At 45.0% G+C, this 18,301-nt stretch overlaps 1 protein-coding gene across 2 annotated transcripts in view; it reads right to left on the bottom strand.

Moving 5' to 3' along the window:
• Window positions 1-18,301, bottom strand: part of LOC144144151 (uncharacterized) — a 41,269-nt gene that overhangs the window by 20,098 nt on the left and 2,870 nt on the right. For both annotated transcript variants that reach the window (XM_077675530.1, XM_077675529.1), the window contains exons 2-4: window positions 15,534-15,828; window positions 8,862-9,051; window positions 5,083-5,369 (exon numbers count right to left, since the gene is read on the bottom strand). In XM_077675530.1, the coding sequence (XP_077531656.1) occupies window positions 5,083-5,369; window positions 8,862-9,051; window positions 15,534-15,828 (772 nt within the window). The remainder of the gene's footprint in view (window positions 1-5,082; window positions 5,370-8,861; window positions 9,052-15,533; window positions 15,829-18,301) is intronic.

Genomic DNA, 18,301 nt, shown 5'->3' with positions numbered 1-18,301 from the left:
CTTGTTTATCGCTATTTTCTTGCAAGTGCTTTGGTGATGTTCACGTGTACGTTTTACTGACATTGCGGCAGGTGCATCACAAAATATTTCGAGCTGTATGCATATAACTGCGTTTCGAACGTGTGCGATCCACTAATACATGTATGCAGATATAGATATGGACCTAAAACACACACACACAGGACATTATGTATCACAGTGCCATAACCATACCCTCTTTCATATTCCATATTAGTATACCCAGCACAAGTCTTGACGAGCTGTCCCAATAAATCATTTTTATGGTTATTTATTGTCTCTCAGGCTAAAAACATTTGTTATGAGAGAGGCACCAATCAAGCAGAATTAAATTACACAAGCACAAAATGTGACACTATTAGTGAAGATAGTAGTTAGATTACCTTAAAATTAGGGCACAGATGAAACAGGAATAACATTAGCACTGGCAACCACTTGTATTCCTTAATATTTTGCGTTAGATTGAATTATACGATTAAACCTGGATGTAATGAAGTTGACAAAAATTCACAGTTTTTCATTACATGCAGGTTTTCGTTGCATGCAGTTTCGGGGTTAAGGCTCGGGGGAATGAAGCAGAGACGAAGCTGAAATGCTAGACATCAATAAAGGTGAACTCAACCTTCATTGATTTATTTTACGGTCAAAAGCTGCGTGAGCTGTGCCTGTTGATTTTGCACAAACTTGGGCTCTACACAGCGTTCCAATGAAGCAAGGTCACTTACACCCATAATAACAAACGCGAACTACCGTATTTACCCGATTCTAATGCGCACTTTTTTTCCGAAAAAATAGGCCGAAAAATCGCATGCGCGTTAGAATCGGATACGAAACCGAAACTGCCGAAACAGCGAAAATTTCGTCCCACCCATCGCCATCGCCTTCTCAAGATGGCGCCAAAACTTTTAGCAACGATTTTTCGGATGCAGCAAGCCTATCGGCATTCACACAAATCGTCAAATCGTTTCACTTGCGCGCTTGATAACAACAATGGCAGCAGCAGCTCCCACGCGTTCAAAACGAGCGGTCGGCTGAAGCGTGCACCTCTGGAGAAGCTCTCGGGATGGGCGTGCGAGGCGTGGGCCACGATCCCATCAACCATGGTTGAACGTTCGTTCAGGAGTGTGGCATCGCGAACGCGCTTGAAGGCACCGAGGCTGAGATGTTGTCGTCAGCGAAGAGCGACGAGGAGCGAGATGAGTGAGATTACTTCAGGAAATAAATCGCCCGTTTCTCTCGCATTCGTTTGTCTGGGTCACAAAGTCCCGTGTGCGTTACAATCGGAGGTGCAAGTTTTTTCGGTTTTTTTTGCCAGGAAAATCAGGTGCGCGTTAGATTCGGGGGCGCGTTAGAATCGGGTAAATACGGTAAGTATATTAGTTTTGCCTTTTGACACCTTTTTGGAGCCTTAAAGGAGCCATAAAGAGAAAATACAACTTCGTTTAATTTGAAAGAACTAGGATTCAGTATCTCACTCAGCTCCATTACAGCCACAAAAGATGTTTTTTTAACATGAAAAAGCAAGAAGTATTTAAAAGCTTTCAAATTTTGCGCCACAGTGACGTGTTACGAGCAAGAATGGCGTCATACGGGCCAACAATAGAACAGAATTTTCAGTACGTTAACTGCACGTTAGCATTAAAGTGATGCGGTCAAATGGAACTAGAGGCCCCATTGCAGACGTCCAGTCATGTGTTGTCGCGACAGGTCAGTTAGGCGGCCGCCAATCGCACAAACAAGGTTCCGTGACATCATAGAAAAGTTGCGGGAAATGGGCTAGGGGGTCGCGACTGCTTCACACGTCTTCTTTCATGTCTCCGTTATTTGTTCGAAGATTGCGATGATGTTGGTATCATTGTTATCGGGACCAAGCAGTCTTTCTAATAAACCGAACTTGTATTTTGTCTTCATGGCTCCTTTAACACGTTTCAAGAACCAAATGTGGGCTGAAGGGTGCCTTTTTGCAAACTTGATGCTTTTTACAGCAATCAAAATTGTCGAGAGTGCTAGCTGGGGTACTCTACCAGGTGGCGACTTTTTTTTTTCTCGGTGGCGCAGACGCCATTTAAAATTGTGACATGGTCTTAAAAAGACCCAAGTGTTCGTCTTCTGGCAGCAGAACTCATCACCTCTAAACCAATACCACAATTACCAGTCGAGACGTGCGACGACACATCGACAGGACGGCCTACCACCTCAAAACTTGTCTCGAACTGAAACCGCACTCACATGAGGTAACGCATGGTAGTTTGCTGTACGGGGGAAAAAAAAAACGTAAAGCCTAGTTACTCTTGCTACCTGGTGTGGCGCCACGCTACGCAAGCAAAACCAGAAGTGGATGCTACGTTAGCCACGGAAAAATGAAAAATTTCGTTTTTAGGTGATTCTAGACGTTGGCGTTGCCGCTGGCTCCTCGCAGTGGCATAGTATTTGCTAAATTAGTTAACTTCTCTGGCCGATTTTTCCATAAGAGTGAAAAAAAAACAATGATGATCAGCTTGCCAGCTTCATTATATCAAGGTTACCTGCCGCGACGTTTTGTTACGCAGAGATTGCAAACACATGGGCTTCAATGGGGGTGGCGATGGGGAATTGAAAAACTTTGTTAAATCCAGGAATTCGTTACACACAGATTCATAACATCCAGGTTTAGCTTTTTATGCCAGTGAAGCACCACGAGGAAAAAGTGGTTTTTAAAGAATGCACTGCTCTCCCCCCACACGCAAAGTATAAACTGCCTACAGACTCCCCGGAACCGTAACATTTCAGTACCTGATTTGTGGAAAGTTGCGACAACAAAAATGTGCTAATTTCGGACCATTTTCAGGCCTGCACTAAGCAAAATTGAATAAGCCTTTTTTAAGCAAACATCTTGGCGGCGTACAGCTATTCAGATTGAAAAATAGAGCGCGACTTGGACAACGACACTAAAGAAGGACGACGGGAGAGCGCTTGTCCCGTCGTCCTTCTTTAGTGTCGTTGTCCAAGTCGCGCTCTATTTTTCAATCATAATGCATTAACTTGCCCAACGGCTTTGTTTAGCTATTCGGATGCTTTCAAGCCTGCAGTACCCATAATGCCTAACCGCTTTGGAATCATCCATGCTCTCGCACGACGCACGAGATGAGCGATGAAAATCTCTCCAAGACGTCTACGAGCAGTAAATAAAGTAATAAAAGGATACAACAACGCTAGCCGAACTTAGTGACAGATGACTCGCTCTTAACGTCACACATCATCTAAGGTATTCCAGTCCATCGTTTGGATTAACTTCGCTTAGACTGATGCATAAACTTCAAACGTACCGGCAAGATTGCCACACTTAAGCCACTAAAGCTGTGTGCTGCTGCAATTAAGACGCCTGTGGGCTACACCTACCGTATTTACTCGCGTAATGATCGCACTTTTTTTTTTTTTTTTTCAAAAATATGATGCAAAGTTAGGGGTGCGATCATTACGCGAGATAAATTTTTCGGCAAAAAGTCTCAGCGCAGAAAGTGTAAGTTCCAGGTCAGAATGTTTACGATAAGTTTCATGAACATAATAAACATAGCAAATAAAAACATAATAAGAACTCCACCGACCACTGAATGACCACCGAGTGATGCAAAATGCAGCGTTTTTATTACGGTACGCGCCGGAATTATAGTATTACGGAACGCGCCGGAACGAGTTTGCTGTGAGGTGAGAACAGGTCGACCAATAAGTGGCTGCTGCTGTCACAGTGTGGGACATCAAGACACAGCTGCCGACGCAGCAAGCCGAGCGTGTTTTTTATGTTTTGTGAGTACATTAAGTGCATTTAGTCAGAGTTTATTGCGCACCAATAATGAACTCATGCAAGCTTGCCGATATCGCTAATATCATCAAGTCCGCGTCAATAACGTAGCCATGTCCGCTTTGAAAGAGGAGGAAACTTACGTAAGCAGGACCATCGTCGTCTAGACTTGGCACACAACGACATATGGCTGCGGCAAGTTCAGGGTGCGACCATTGCGCGGGAAATAAAAAAAGTCATATTTTGACGACGAACTTCAGGGGTGCGATCATTACACGAGTGCGATAATTACGCGAGTGCGATCATTATGCGAGTAAATACGGTACATGTTTAGGCAAACTATACGCAAGCTGGCACAACTTCTGCAGCAGCATGGTAGGGCTGCCATACACCAGCGCCATCTACCAGCGTGAGCGAAATGTGCCGGAACACCGAACAAGACGTGGTCGCCTTGTCGGGCGCAATGTCAACACCTAAACTACTTCTTACACTATAGTTTGATCGAATCACTTGAATTTTAGTGTGCTGTAGACACACCGATATCTGTTTTCAGTGCTGGCTCATATCACACCAGTCGTGCCCATATTATGTCAACGGAGTGCGAAAATCAAAAGTTTTTCAACATTTCTTGTTTTTTCGGTTAAAATAAACGTCCTTTGTGGCTGGAATGCAGCTGAGTGAGTTACGAAGAGCTAGTTCTGTCACATTCAGCCAGGTTGTATTTTGTCTTCTTGGCCCCTTTAGAGATTACAAACTGGTGTTGCAAGATTTACAAATTTCCCTACCTTTACAATTTATTTTTGAAAGCAACTGGGGACCTATCATAAAAGAATCCTACCTTCAATGCAACCAGTTCAACTCAAATCACTTCGATATTTACCGAACGCTTTTGTGTTACATTTTGCGGCAAATCAGCTAATTCGGGTTCTTCCCTACAACAGGCAACAACCATCGACACAAAATGACCATCACGCCTAGTTTCACTGGCACCACTCAAATAGGGGCATTTCACCACACAGTCACTTTGCTAAAGTCGCAGCTTGATGGAAACCAGACTACCTAATTGGGATGAAACACGTTGCAATAGAAATGACAGACACCGGCCAAAAGAAACTGCTAAAACTTTAAAAGCAAACAATGAAAAAAGCCATTGTGAACAAGGCTTCCATAATGAAGCACGAACATCTCCTGATTGTTTGCTTGTTAAAGTTCTAGCAGTTTCTTTTGGTCCGTGTCCGTCATTTGCAAAAAGTCACTTTGCTAGCATGCAGGAGAAGCATTCGCACCTCGCGGCCTCCGAAGCACAGTGGATGGCTGCTCCTGAGCAGGTCAAAGGCCATCTGATAACCCTCCGAGCTTTGCTCGTTGTGGATGAGAACAGCGATGGGCACAGCGCCAGCCCTGGAGGGTGCCAGCAGGCACGTGACCGTGCTCTTGGTCTCGTCGCAGGACAACACGGAGTCCACAAAGACGAGCTCCCGGGCCGACTGGAGCTGCTGGGCACGTCGCATGATGGGCGTCACCACCAGCACCGCCCACCTGTCCCCCGTGCCACACGTGTGGACGTCCGTTCCTATGGGCGATAACAACACAAGACTTGCATCAGGGGAACTCGACTAAAAGCCTGTCGGAATGGCACCACCCTCCTGGAATAGTGGGCAACATAGATAAAAAGCACAGCACCAAAGCCTTATCACAGCAACGAATGCACATCTGTACAAATTAGGACAAAATGTGCTAGTGCTTCCGCAGCACCCCCAGTTAAGTGCTCACCTCGTCCACTTTTTCTCATAAAGCTGACTTCACAGACATAACCCGGCTTGTGCACTTCGAACAGACTACCCCTTGCCCCCATAACTGTGACCATCGCGCCTTTGCAGCAAAGCCAGCCTTACGCCTTTCCCAGCCTTACTCTCATGACCCAGCCCTGCGCGAGCATTCGTAACCTGATCATCTCCGTTTACTGTGTCAATAACCCTTGTGGCCCTGACTATGCATATGCAACATACCAGTCAATGGACGTGCATCTCTAACTGGCCTGGCTCTGCCCCCGTATCCGCAACCTACCATCCCTGCGGCAAAGCCAACTTTACAGCCGTGCCATCTCCATCGACACCGCCCCATTTATGCATCGCGAACATGTTCTTATCCATTTGTCTGTAGCCACACACGTGTAATTGACATGCTGCCCCCGTATGCACACTGATATCCAGTGTGTTATATGCCCTTGTTGCCTGCACGGCCATGTCTGTCTGTCTGTAACCAAACCCCGTTGTCCATAGCCTGCACGGCGCTTTCTGGTGTGCGTAGTCTACGCACTCCTTCTATGAGTGAGTGACCCACATGATTCCGCCGCCCACGTTCACAAAACTCTGCCTTTCTAGCAAAGACAACCACACAGCAAAAGCTAACTTCAAGGCAAATAGGGCCTTACCAACATGTCCATGCATATATTCCTCCCACATCCTGGTAAAAAAGTTAACTCCACTGCTCCTCCAAGTTCCCCGACACGCCCACCCCGACATGACTAGGTGTCCCTGTTTGTGCATCCACAAGCAACATTTCCACTGACTTTCATCATCATCATCATCAGCCTGTCTACGTCCACTGCAGTGAAAAGGCCTCTCCCATGCATCTCCAATTATCCTGGTCCTGTGCTATCTGCGACAAATTTATCCCCGCAAACTTCCTGATCTCATCTGCCCATCTAACCATCTGCCGCCCCCTGCAACGCTTGCCTTCTCTAGGGATCCGCTCTGTTACCCTTAATGACCAACGGTCATCTTGCCTTCGCATTACATGCCCTGCCCACATCCATTTGTTCTTCTTAATTTCTACTAATATGTCGTTAACATGCATTTGTTCCCTGACCCACTCCGCTCTCTTCTTCTCCCTTAATGTTACGCCTATCATCTTCCGTTCCATTGCTCGCTGAGTCGTCCTCAGTTTAAGTTGAGCCCTCTTAGTGAGCCTCCAAGTTTCTGCCCCGTAGGTGAGTACCGGTAAGATGCAGCTGTTGTACACTTTCCTCCTCCGGGACAATGGTAGGCTGCCATTAATTACCTGAGAATGCCTGCCGAATACACTCCACCCCGTTCTTATCCTTCTGATTATCTCCGCCTCATGGTTGAGATCCGGGGTCCCTGCTTGGCCTACATAGATATATTTGCTTACCACTTCCACTGCCTCGCCACCTACCTGACGTTATTGAGGTTATTGAGCATTACTTTAGTCGGTCCCCTGTACGCCGGCGAAAAATTTAAGGCAGCCGGTTAACAGCACACACGGCACACGAAAGTTGGAGGAGTAGCCCACAAACATTTCAAGTTAAAAAAAATGAAGGAAGTGCCCACTAGCACATGACTTCAAGGTAGTGAAACTGTATGCAACCTTCACAACCATCACGATGGTTTAGGTCCACGATTGCAGTCGAGTTGCTTCTTCATTGCTGCCGCAATGACCTTTATTCCATCATTGCTGATATAAGTGTGAGCTTCTTTGAAGTCTTTCTCGTTCCAAGCAAGTGTTGCCACGATTACAGGAAACACTAGAGGGCTTTTGTTTTTTGCTTTTGCCACTCTTTTTTCGGCCAATCCCCCTAAGCGGGTAGCTTGTCTTGATAAACGTCCGCCGGTTATGCTGGGTGATCCTCGCAAGGCACGCACACACGAGCACTTGGCATTTTCTTGTTTCTTTCTTAATTTTTTTTTTATTGCTGGCCGGTCACTGCAAGGCACGCACTCGCGCGCTCGACATTTTCTTGGTATTTTTAACTGCGGACACCAAACTTAACCGATTTGCTGGACAGCTTCAACGTTAAAAATACGATCATGCGGATCTCACAGCGTGTTTTCTACAGCAAGAGGCCGATGGCCATCCCATAACAAGTTACGAGCCATCATAACCTGACACCCAACCAACTTGCGAGCCGAGCAGATGACACCACATTATGCATGCCACAACGGAATGCATTACGTCTTGGTAGCTAAAGATGCCAACATGACGCAAAAGTATCTGCAAACCAATGCGAAAGTGACATCCCATGAGGTACACTGTTTCGTTGACCTTCTAGAGACTCCACACTTGGCATGCCTTCAGACATTCCAACGTACTATTTGAGCGTGTGGGGCCTTTTCTTTCGGAAAAACCAAGCCAAGAAAATGGTTACGCTTCTGGGGCCAGAAAAGCTTTGTTTCAAATCAAACTGAATACAGTAAACCCTGGAGGTAACAAACCTCTCTATAACGAACTCCTGGATTTAACAAAGTTTTTCAATTCCCCATATCCAGCCCCATTGAAACCCATGTGTTCGCGACCTCTATGCAACGAAGGCATTGCGACGGTAAAACCTTGATGTAGCGAACTCACTATGCTTTTTTTTTTTTGCACATTTACCAAAAAAAATCGGCTGGAGAAACATACTAATTTAGCGAATTTCACCCTCACCCCGAACTGCCGTGCGTTTCCACGTGCACGACTGCTATCTGTACTGTCAGTTCATCGGCGATAATTTCTCCTGGCAGAAAATGAAAAGTTTTTGTCTTTCCAAGACAAGTTCCCAATTTTAAATGCTGCCTCTGCTGGCGAGAAAGAACGTGGCCACCCAGTACAGTATCCCAGCCAGTACAACTCTCACCAATTGTGAGTTCGGAAAAGAGCATCAAGTTCACAAAGAGGAGTCCTTTCAGCCTAAGTTTGGTCCTTCAAACGCGCTAAGACACTTGAAAGCGCCAAAAGCGAAAGTGATACTTAAGTTGCGTCTGTGAATACGGGGGTAAAGGACCTCGCTCATTTGGAGTGTCGTGCAGTGACTAAGCTCGTGGGAAAGCAGCAGACAGAAATCGCACAGTCTGTCACTGTTAAATAAATTCTTGAAAGGCGAGTTCACCGTCACTGATGTCTGGCATTTTGGTTTCGTTCCTAGTTTATTCACGCGAGCCTAAACTCGAAACCTGCACGCAAAGAAAACCTGCATGTAATGAAGAATTGCGATTTTTTGTCAGCTTCGTTATATCCAGGTTTAACTGTAGGAAGGAGAGTCGGGAGAGGCGTGTTCTCTGCTTACCGGATGCCGCGAAGGAGCCCGCCCTTTCCTGCAGCTTGGGCAGAGGGTTTTCCCGCAGCCCGTACTTGGCTCTCCGCCACTGCCTGTGCCACGTGTACACCGCGGAGTCCCTGGGGTTGGACCCTCCGTGCACGGCGGGACTCTGGCCACCGGCCTCCACCGCCAGCAGGGTCTTGTTGTGGTGGATGGCCTAGAAGGGGTCGGGGTGGTGTCAGCACTGCCACTGCTGGAGCCACTAACAGAGTACCTCCCTGTAAGCAACGCAGAAAACTCTAGCCTCCTCAGATAACGAAGCCAACGTTCTAACATAACGACACTAAAACCCAGCCTCGTACAAAGCGAACCAAATAGCAATTACAATGCAAGCAAAAGAACAACAACTAGACTATTACGTACAGTTCAGCACAAAAATAGACAGAGACTAGGAAAGGCACAACACAAGAGCATGTTGACTCTTTTCTTGTCCCTGTCTTAGGTCGTGCCCTTTTTGTTGTGTCTTTTCTAGTCCCTGTCTTGTGTTGTTGTCTCTTGGGTCGTGTCTTTTCTAGTCCCTGTCAATTTTTGCGCTGAACTGTACACAATGGAATACCAACAAGGCCAGTCACTGAAGTTACTAAAACAAATAGACTGTTGAAGGGGCACTGAAGGACGCTCTATAGAACTAATTATTGCAGCTGCATTGTGTGAACCAAAACAATCTGTACTTCTATATTCGATGGTAGTCTAAACCCCTACTTTCTTGCATGGGTAAGAAAGAAGAAAACATTAAACACCATTCGTGGCCACCTAAAATACCCTGCAGCGAATTGTAATAATGCTCGGACGCAGTTGTTTAAAAAATTTCCCGCGTTTTGCGTTCACCACTGCTTTTTTGTTAGTTCATGCACAGTTAGTTAAACTTACCGACAAATTGTTCAATTTTTAATTGCATGTGTGTCGAAACATGCAATGTCACCAAATCCACAAGGACAAATTTGCAAGCAAAACAAAACTTTCAAACACCGTTTTCTTTGAGAAAAAAAAATGCATTTAACTTTTTGGAAAAAACTCATACAGGAGTAAGATAACTAGAATACGTTTATAACTCTCTTAATCATTGTTGTAATCCAGGACAAGGCTGCTCTGAATTTCTTCAGCTGTTCCTATTTAGCGATGCTTTAGTTTATTCTTTGCCCCAATTTTTTTCCATTTCATCCTTCCATAGAGTTCATTGTTCTCCCCTGCTTCTAATATATGTCCAGCCCAAGCCCACACCTTCCCTTTTATTTTGGCTGTGATGCCTTCCACCAAAGTTTGTTTCCTTCATAGTCTAACAAGTAAAACGCCATCCATGGTCCCCTGTGCAAGTCAAGAAGTCCCATTAATACCCCTGTCACACGGCAAACCTCACGTCATTTAAAGTGAATGACATTAGCTGCAAATGATATGCAATCTGGCCATGCTGGTCTACAGGGCAAAATAAATTCCACTTGGTAATGATAACAGTGGCTATTAGGAAACTTGCACAATTGCAAGGCTCTAATGTTAATACACCTTTTAATCTTCACGAACTTAATGAAATAACTTTTCCAATGAAAAATGTTTAGCTCCTTTTTGGGTTCCTCCTTTTTAAGTTTAGCTCCTTTTTAGACACTCACATCACAAACTGAAACAAGCAAGCAACAAATGTGTATCTCAGTAGCGGCAGACATGGCGGAGCTTTGCAAAGGTGGTGTTCCTTTTTTTTATTATTATAAAAAACACGACACAGGGGAAAATATAGTTTTACTGATACATGTTTTAAGCACAGCACCCCACAGTTTATTGCAAAACTTCCTTGTTTACTTACAGACCATTACTATCGAGGCTATGCTCATTTAGTTCAGAAGCTGCTGCAAATGTGTTCCCTGAATTCATTCAATCACCAAATGCCATTAGCGTTACTGTCATTCAGTACTATCATGTAGAGCCAAACTAATGGCATTCACAGCTAATGTCATTCACTCTAAATGTCATTATATTTGCCGTGCGACAGGGGTACAACCCATGGAGGAAAGGAAACTTAGAACTCTGAGGCCCCGGAGGCTACCGGCGCATTGGAAGAAGCGTGGAGGAAGTCGCATAGTTTTTTCATGCTCACAGGCGGTCACTAGCAACAGCCACGACAGCCGACCCACCAAGGTGCTACATCACTGCTCGGCCCAGCCAGTAACCAATGGTCGGTAGGCGGAGAAGCAGACAGTAGTGGGTTGATTGATTGATTGATGGTAGGGTTTAACGCGCCGACGCACTGCAGGCGATAACGCGCGCCGTAGTGGAGGGCTCCAGATTAATTTCAACCACCTGGCCATCTTTAACGTGCGCCGAAATCTCGTACACACGGGCGTTCTTGCTTTTCGCCGCCATCAGAAAAGCGGCCGCCGTGGTCGGGAATCGGACCCGCGACCTCGTGCTCAGCAGACAGTAGTGGGGCGAGCGAAGGTGGCGCATGTGTGCAAAATACAAGCAAACAAGGAAGACCTCCGAAAATGGCACAGTAGTTTTACGAAGCACGACGTCAATGCTTCTTCTAACTTAGCTTTTCTTTCCTCCGTGGGAAGCAATGGCCTCGTATCAGCTCTTTTTGATGCAAATGTTGACGAAAGACAATAGTTGACTGGAGGCGCTGCCAAGTAAATGCCTCCATTCTCTTTCCCGCTCACCTCTCATGTTGTTCCTCTTGCGTCGCGCTCCTCCCAAGATAACACGCTTAAGTTCGCTCAAGTCAATTTAAATTTACCGCGTTCCACTCCTCCACATCGGGTGCCTCAATGTCAGCGCTGCCGTACGGCAGAGACGCGCGGGAATCGAGGCACCCTACTTCAACGTTTGTAGAACCGCGTGGCCCTACTCCGCGAGCGTTCCAAGCGGAACGTGGAAACTATCTAGTGGAACCTTTCGTTGCTGTTGCCGTATAATTTCTTAAATTCCGCCAGGAGTGCGGGCAACAGCAGGTGACGGCTTTCTGCAGTTGATGTAGTACTTCATTTGGTATCGTAAAAACCAAGCAGCCATTAATTTTTTTAATAAAAGAAAACTGCAAATATCACTTAGGTATTGATTTTCTGCCTTATGTTTGCGTAATGTCTTGTTCTTGTTCAACAATGTTGACAAGTATGAACATTGCCATTGCACTTGGACGTTCGGATCTGGCTGTGGGTATATAAGAGTATTGCGCAGCTTGTGTTTCCCTTTGGCCGGGTGACTGAATCGAGTCACAGAAAGACAGACAGACGAAAATTTCTGCGTTTAAGCAGCCCAAGAAAGACTACCGTCTTTAAGGGGGCAGTTGGGTCTTTGGAGCCGAAAAACTGTAAAAAAAAAACGTTTTCGGGAAAATGGCATTTTCAGCCTCCACTGCCATTTTTCTATCAGTCTGTAAATTTCCTCATCAAAAGGCACCATATTTTGTTGTTATTATATTATAATAGCATTTTAAAGTGCACTCTACAGCTCAGTTAGCGCAGAATTCGATGGTGAAACGGCCCTTTTCTTGCAATGCAAAGCTAGCATTTCATCCTCCGATATCTCGGCACCCAGAGCAGGTACAACTACAACTCTTTTTGCTTCTGATACCGAAATGTGTGGAGAATACAATGTTGGAAACAAATTTTTCAAATGGAGGCTTTGGAAAATAATTATTGTGTTCAAGTGGCACCACCTGCGATCCATTTCTGGCACAGCGGCAAAGTTCACTGTGTTGTGAAACAACCAAAAATAGCTTAATCAAAAAAGTTCTTCCTATGTTGTATTCTTTAGTCATTTGTCTGCCTAGCCACGTGGTAATTGCCATTCTGTATGGAGTGGTTATTTTGTAACTGCGACCCAAAATAATGGCAATTAATCATTAATTAACTCAAAATATAATCAACTTACAAAAAATCGAATGGCAGACGTGAAATCAGCACAAGAAACTCTATAATGCAGTGCAGTTTAATTAAAATTGGTTGGTAAATAAAAAAATAGCTCTAAGACCAGTCTGCCCCCTTAATAACCTAATATTAAATAATTAGGTTAATTTTCTGTCCCTTTAATAAAGGGACAGAAAAACGTGGAAATAACGTTGCCTCTATTCTAGCTGCTTTTCCGGGTAACGCTCAAAGCATAGCTGACGATTTCAACAACTTTTTTTCCCGAGTTTCTGCTGTTGCAAGGCCAGATGCGCAGAGCTGCACGCTATCAAACAGTTTGTTGCAATCTGCTTATCTGCCTTTCATCACAGAACAAGAGCTTCAGTCACTTTTAGCTAGCATCCACCCTAACAAACGCCCAGGCATAGATAAAATTTCAATTTAGGAACTGCGCCGGAATTTCGACGTCATAAAAAATGTGCTGCTGTCACTTTTGAACAACATTATTGCTACGTGCAACATACCAACTGGTATGCAAGCAGCGATAGTTACTCCTCTTCACAAAGGTGGGGATCGTAGCAAAATAGAAAACTATAGGCCGATATCTATTCTATCTTGCCTCGCCAAGATACTCGAAAAATACCTGTTTCGAATTACAGTCTAATCCCGCTACAACGAAGTCCGCTTCAACGAAATTTCCGCTTCAACGAAATATTTCTAAGTCCCCGTCAGCTAGCCATAGAAGTCAATGCAACGAAGTCCTCGCCACTACGAACGATTTGTCTGGCTTGCTTTCGCTTCAACGAAATTTTTGATGATTTGGGCTGGGTGTGAACAATTATTTTAGAATAAAATAAGCATAGCGCCAGCTATCTGTATCTTTTTATCCATTCAGGACACTTAGTTTCACTGAAAACATGCGCGGTGCGCCCACACAGTGCGCCCACACCGTTATCTGTTTTTTTTTACCAGCTCTTCAGGTGCTGGTAAAAGAAAAACAGATAACAATTGGTATGTTTGTTATCTGACTAAACACGACGTTACTGCGCATTACTCTTTTTTCTAAACATTGTATTATGCTGCCAATGATTGGGAAATATACCGTGCTATTTTTATTGCCCTTCCGTGCTGTGTTGGGGCAGATTTCGCTTCAACGAATTTTCGCTTCAACGAAATTTTTTGCACGTCCCGTCAGTTTCATTGTAGTGGGATTCGACTGTATGACAGACTTTTTACACACTCACAATGTTATTTCGCCTCACCAATATGGGTTTGCTCAAGGAAGAGGCACTCAAACTCTGCTCGAAAACGTTTCCGACTGGTTAAATATATACCTTTCGAGCATAACCAAGTTGCCTGTGCTCTGTTTTTAGATATAAAAAAAGCTTTTGACAGTGTACCCCACAGTCTTCTGTTACGTAAACTTTCCTTGCTTGGATTTAGAGGACCATTCTTGCAGTTGCTTCAAAATTTCTTGCATGGCCGGCGTGAATGTGTCTCCCTAGGAGAGTCTCGTAGCAGCTTTTCACCGATCAAATCTGGAGTACCTCAAGGTTTGATACTAAGCCCCCTGCTCTTTAATATTTTTGTTAATGATCTTTGTAATGCAGTTTCCATTCCATTATTTCAATACGCTGATGACACTTTGATAGTTTCCTACGCTTCACACGTTCATCAGGCCATCGCATCGTTGCAGACTGCAGCAACTCATGCAATGGACTGGTTCGCTACTAATTTAATTACGGTTAATACTATTAAAACGCAGCTTGTGTGCTTCCACAATCCATTAAAAAATGTAGTGCTTAATGACCCCTTAATTTTGCATACGTCTTCATGTTCTACTTGTGCGTGCAAACCGGTGAAGTATGTTTCATCTGTAAAATATCTCGGAGTAATTTTTGACAATGACCTGACATGGAACTCTCATCTAGCATACGTCTGTAAAAAGCTGCGCGCGCTTTCGTGTATTATGTACAACTTGCGTTACTTTATGCAGTTATCAGTGCGGAAGATTGTTTTGCATGCGCTGGGCTACAGTGTTCTTCGTTACGGCATTACAGTGTACGGTCACTGCGCAGCTCGATGGCAACAGAGGCTGAATTCCATTCTAAGCTCCCTTAAAAAATGTAGCCTATAATGTATACTTCCCCGGAAGTGCAAATATTTTCACAGAGTTCAATTGCCCAATTTTACTATGTTGTTAATGAAAACAATAGTGTTAAAACATTTTTGGACGAGTGACTACAAAGAAAAATACATTCTTACGGGTAGCCTTAGACCAAGAGATCTGTATCGGGTACCACGGTGTCTTACAAGGTATGGTAGAGTAATGCGGCGCTACTATGTTCCGTCGTCCTTCAATAAATTGCCACCCAGTGTACTTGAAGCGAGCAGTCGTTGTAAGCTGAAAAATCACCTTCATGCATTTTGCTGTGAAGTTGCCCAACTCTGCTTGCTGCTGATGCCCACCTCTGTTGGCTTGTGTGCTCAGTTTCCCGTCACTCTGTGGAAGAGTGCAGCCTGTAACGATTTTACAGTTCCCAATGTTTTGTATTCGAACTCAGGTTTATATTGTATCATCTTGAATAGCCTATTCTGTTACTTTTATGTTCGGCTATGTGCATGGATTTCCGCTGCCAGCCAGGCGGTGCCCTTCAAGCCTACTGTGGCTTTGGCAGGCCTGTGACTTTGCACAGTTTTCCTGTTCCGTGTAATAAAAGTATTATTATTATTATTATTATCTGTCTACTACCGTCGCCATCACCGCCACCCCACCCGTCAGACAAACGCGTATCCACCTCACCTGGGCTGGAGTCATGCCCGACTCAAAGTAGCCCTCAAAGCGGGCGCGGGCCTCCGCGGTGGGACGCAAGGACCGGGGCGCGTCCGGACACCCGACGGGGTGGTTGTGCTCCCGAATGAGCCGGATGACGGCCGGCAGGGGGGGGTCCTGGCGCAAGAAGCGGTCATTCCTCCGCGACGCAAAGGTCACCATCTTGACCTTGATGTCCAGTCGTGCGGGGCAGGACGGCTGCAGCCCCTTCCTGGTCTTGTTCCGGTGGCTCAGGTGGCAGTCCCACACCTTGTGGTACACCATCCTGGAAGATAGCGGACGCGGAGGGGTTTGGGTGGATCCCCGTAACTAGAGTTGGTCTCAATGCATCACGGACGTCCAATTACTTGCTCCATCCAAGCTCCTTGTGGTGGTGGTGTTATTAGGTAACTAGTGGCTCCAGCAGCCAGCCCATGCTGTGGCATTGCACTGACATTGTCGAGAATGATACAGTAAAAGCTCATTAATTCGAACTCAATTAATTAGAACTTACATTAATTCAAATGACGCCCTCGCACAGCTTTGTATATTTTCAATGGGGGAAAACTTCCAATAATTCAAATGCGTCGGTATCCACAACGGTTAATTCGAACTGGGATTCCCCTGGCTTCCACCGCTCTTCCAAGAAGAAGACGACCCAGAAGTCGGCCCAAAAGTAAAAGTAATCGGCCGATTACTTCCAATTTTGATTGCCTCGACTCTGCCATGTAAATATAAATGCATTTTCGAGCACAAAAGCGTCATTCTTTCCACATTACGGCTCGCTTCTCACATGAATGCATGTCGGTGCCTGTTTCTGTGCTGTATCACTGGCTTGATTAATTAAGGGGGGACACTGGTCTTGAGGACCGAAAATTTGCCAAAAAATCAATTTTCTGTATTAACTTTATTTGCAGTCTACAGGTCCCACAGAATGTGCCTGCAAAATATCATAGCTGTATCATAAGTATTCACAAAGCTGTCGCCCTTTGACGTCACCTAAATGACCATTTTTTGCCTATGTTTGCAAACTTCGTGCCCTGTTTTCTCAGAACCAATTTTTTTCCCACATGGTCAGCTGTTGGGTACAATATCTTGGGATGTACTGGTTCAATTTACATCATTTTTGCTGCATTCGAAAGCTTCACAACAGTACAGAATTTCTTTTTGGTGGCACGAAACTTTATGCAGTTAGTTTTACAAAAACACTGTAAATTGATGACCTGACATTTACAAATTTTACAGCATTTGCAGATACCATGCTAAAATTACTGCAGTGGTATGTTGCACTCCCTGGTCCTTCTAGAGCACAAAGGGATAAAAGCTATTTGAGTATTTCATAGGTACATAATGAAAAAATTGCCCGAAACTGAGTGACATAACAGGTTGCACAACTCGAAACTTACACCCCATAGACGAAAACTGACTGCATATTTGTGCTCAGGATGTTGAAATACACTCAATGTGTAAATCTCAAGCACATAGGTTAACAAATAACAAAAATGTCCTCAAGACCAGTGTCCCCCCCTTAATTTCATTTCGCTGTTTGAGTTCCACTAACATTACTTACGAAATCACCTGCGAAAACGGTGTAGTAACGCCTGATTGGCTATAACGAGTCCAGAGGTGGCTTTTTTGTGTTCTGCCCACACAGTGTGGCGCTATGCCCATTCATTCTAGTGGCCGCCCGTTAATTCGAACTCCACTTAATTCGAACAATTTCACGCTCCCCTTCAAGTCCAAATTAACGAGCGTTTACTGTATCACCCGTTGCACTGCTGGCATCCCATCCTGCCGCGGAGTATCAACGATAACGCAACGAGCACTTGGCCAGGGTTAAGCTAGCGGCATCTGTCGCGACAAAAGAAACCGCGTAGCCACCGCAATCGGAATTTCAATGCATGGCCACAGAATGAATTCTTGCTGCCACCCTCTCCTCGCGTTCTTTCAAGTCCACCTTTAAAAAAATCCACGCAGACAGTGGCAGAGGCTCAAGAAAAGCCACTCACTGATCTAAAAAATCTGATCAGCCTGTAATTTTTCAAGTTCTTCACGTCACCTTTCTTTTGGATTTACGTCTTCCAAGATTCCAGAATCTTTTAAGATGATAGGTGTAACTTTAAAGGAGCACTGACACGAAAATTTTATGTAACACTTTTATTGCTTTTATCGATGCTTAATGGCCTGGCGAACCTCAAATAGCACTTCAAATACTTCAGCGCGCAATAGTTAATTACACTGAACGGCCTGAAAATCATTTGTTTCAAATTCCCGCGCTTTCATCCCGAACGGCGCATATGACAGACTCCCTGCCTGACCTCACTGCTTTGTGCGGACATCACTGGCGCCTGCTTGAGAGGGTGTTGCGCCCACTCGTCGCTCGTGGGGCCGGGCGCATGAAGTGACGTCACGAGCTTTTGACAAGCGCTGCCGCGTCACTTCTTTTGGCTCTCCTGGAGTGATGTCATGCTGATGTCTATTTGCCGAGTGCCGCTCCGCGCGCTGCTCTGTCGGCGCGATAAATGAGATCCAATTAAACTATGTTCTTCACATCGCAGGCCGCTCATATTTCACCCAGGGTATTCTGTTGAGTGAAGGAAGCGAACTGTACAATAATATTACTGCCAAAAAATTGGTGTCAGTGCTCCTTTAAGGGAGAAGAAGAGAGCGGAGTGGGTCAGGGAACAAACGCACATTAAGGACATATTAGTAGAAATTAAGAAGGGCGTGGGCAGGGCATGTAATGAAAAGGCAAGTTA

The sequence above is a fragment of the Haemaphysalis longicornis genome, unplaced genomic scaffold (assembly GCF_048455015.1).
Source record: "Haemaphysalis longicornis isolate Haplotype H1 unplaced genomic scaffold, Haemaphysalis longicornis Haplotype H1 scaffold_63, whole genome shotgun sequence".
NCBI classification, from domain to species: Eukaryota; Metazoa; Arthropoda; class Arachnida; order Ixodida; family Ixodidae; genus Haemaphysalis; species Haemaphysalis longicornis.
The sequence above is the reverse complement of the archived record's forward strand: the minus strand, read 5'-3'. Positions and strand labels throughout refer to the sequence as shown.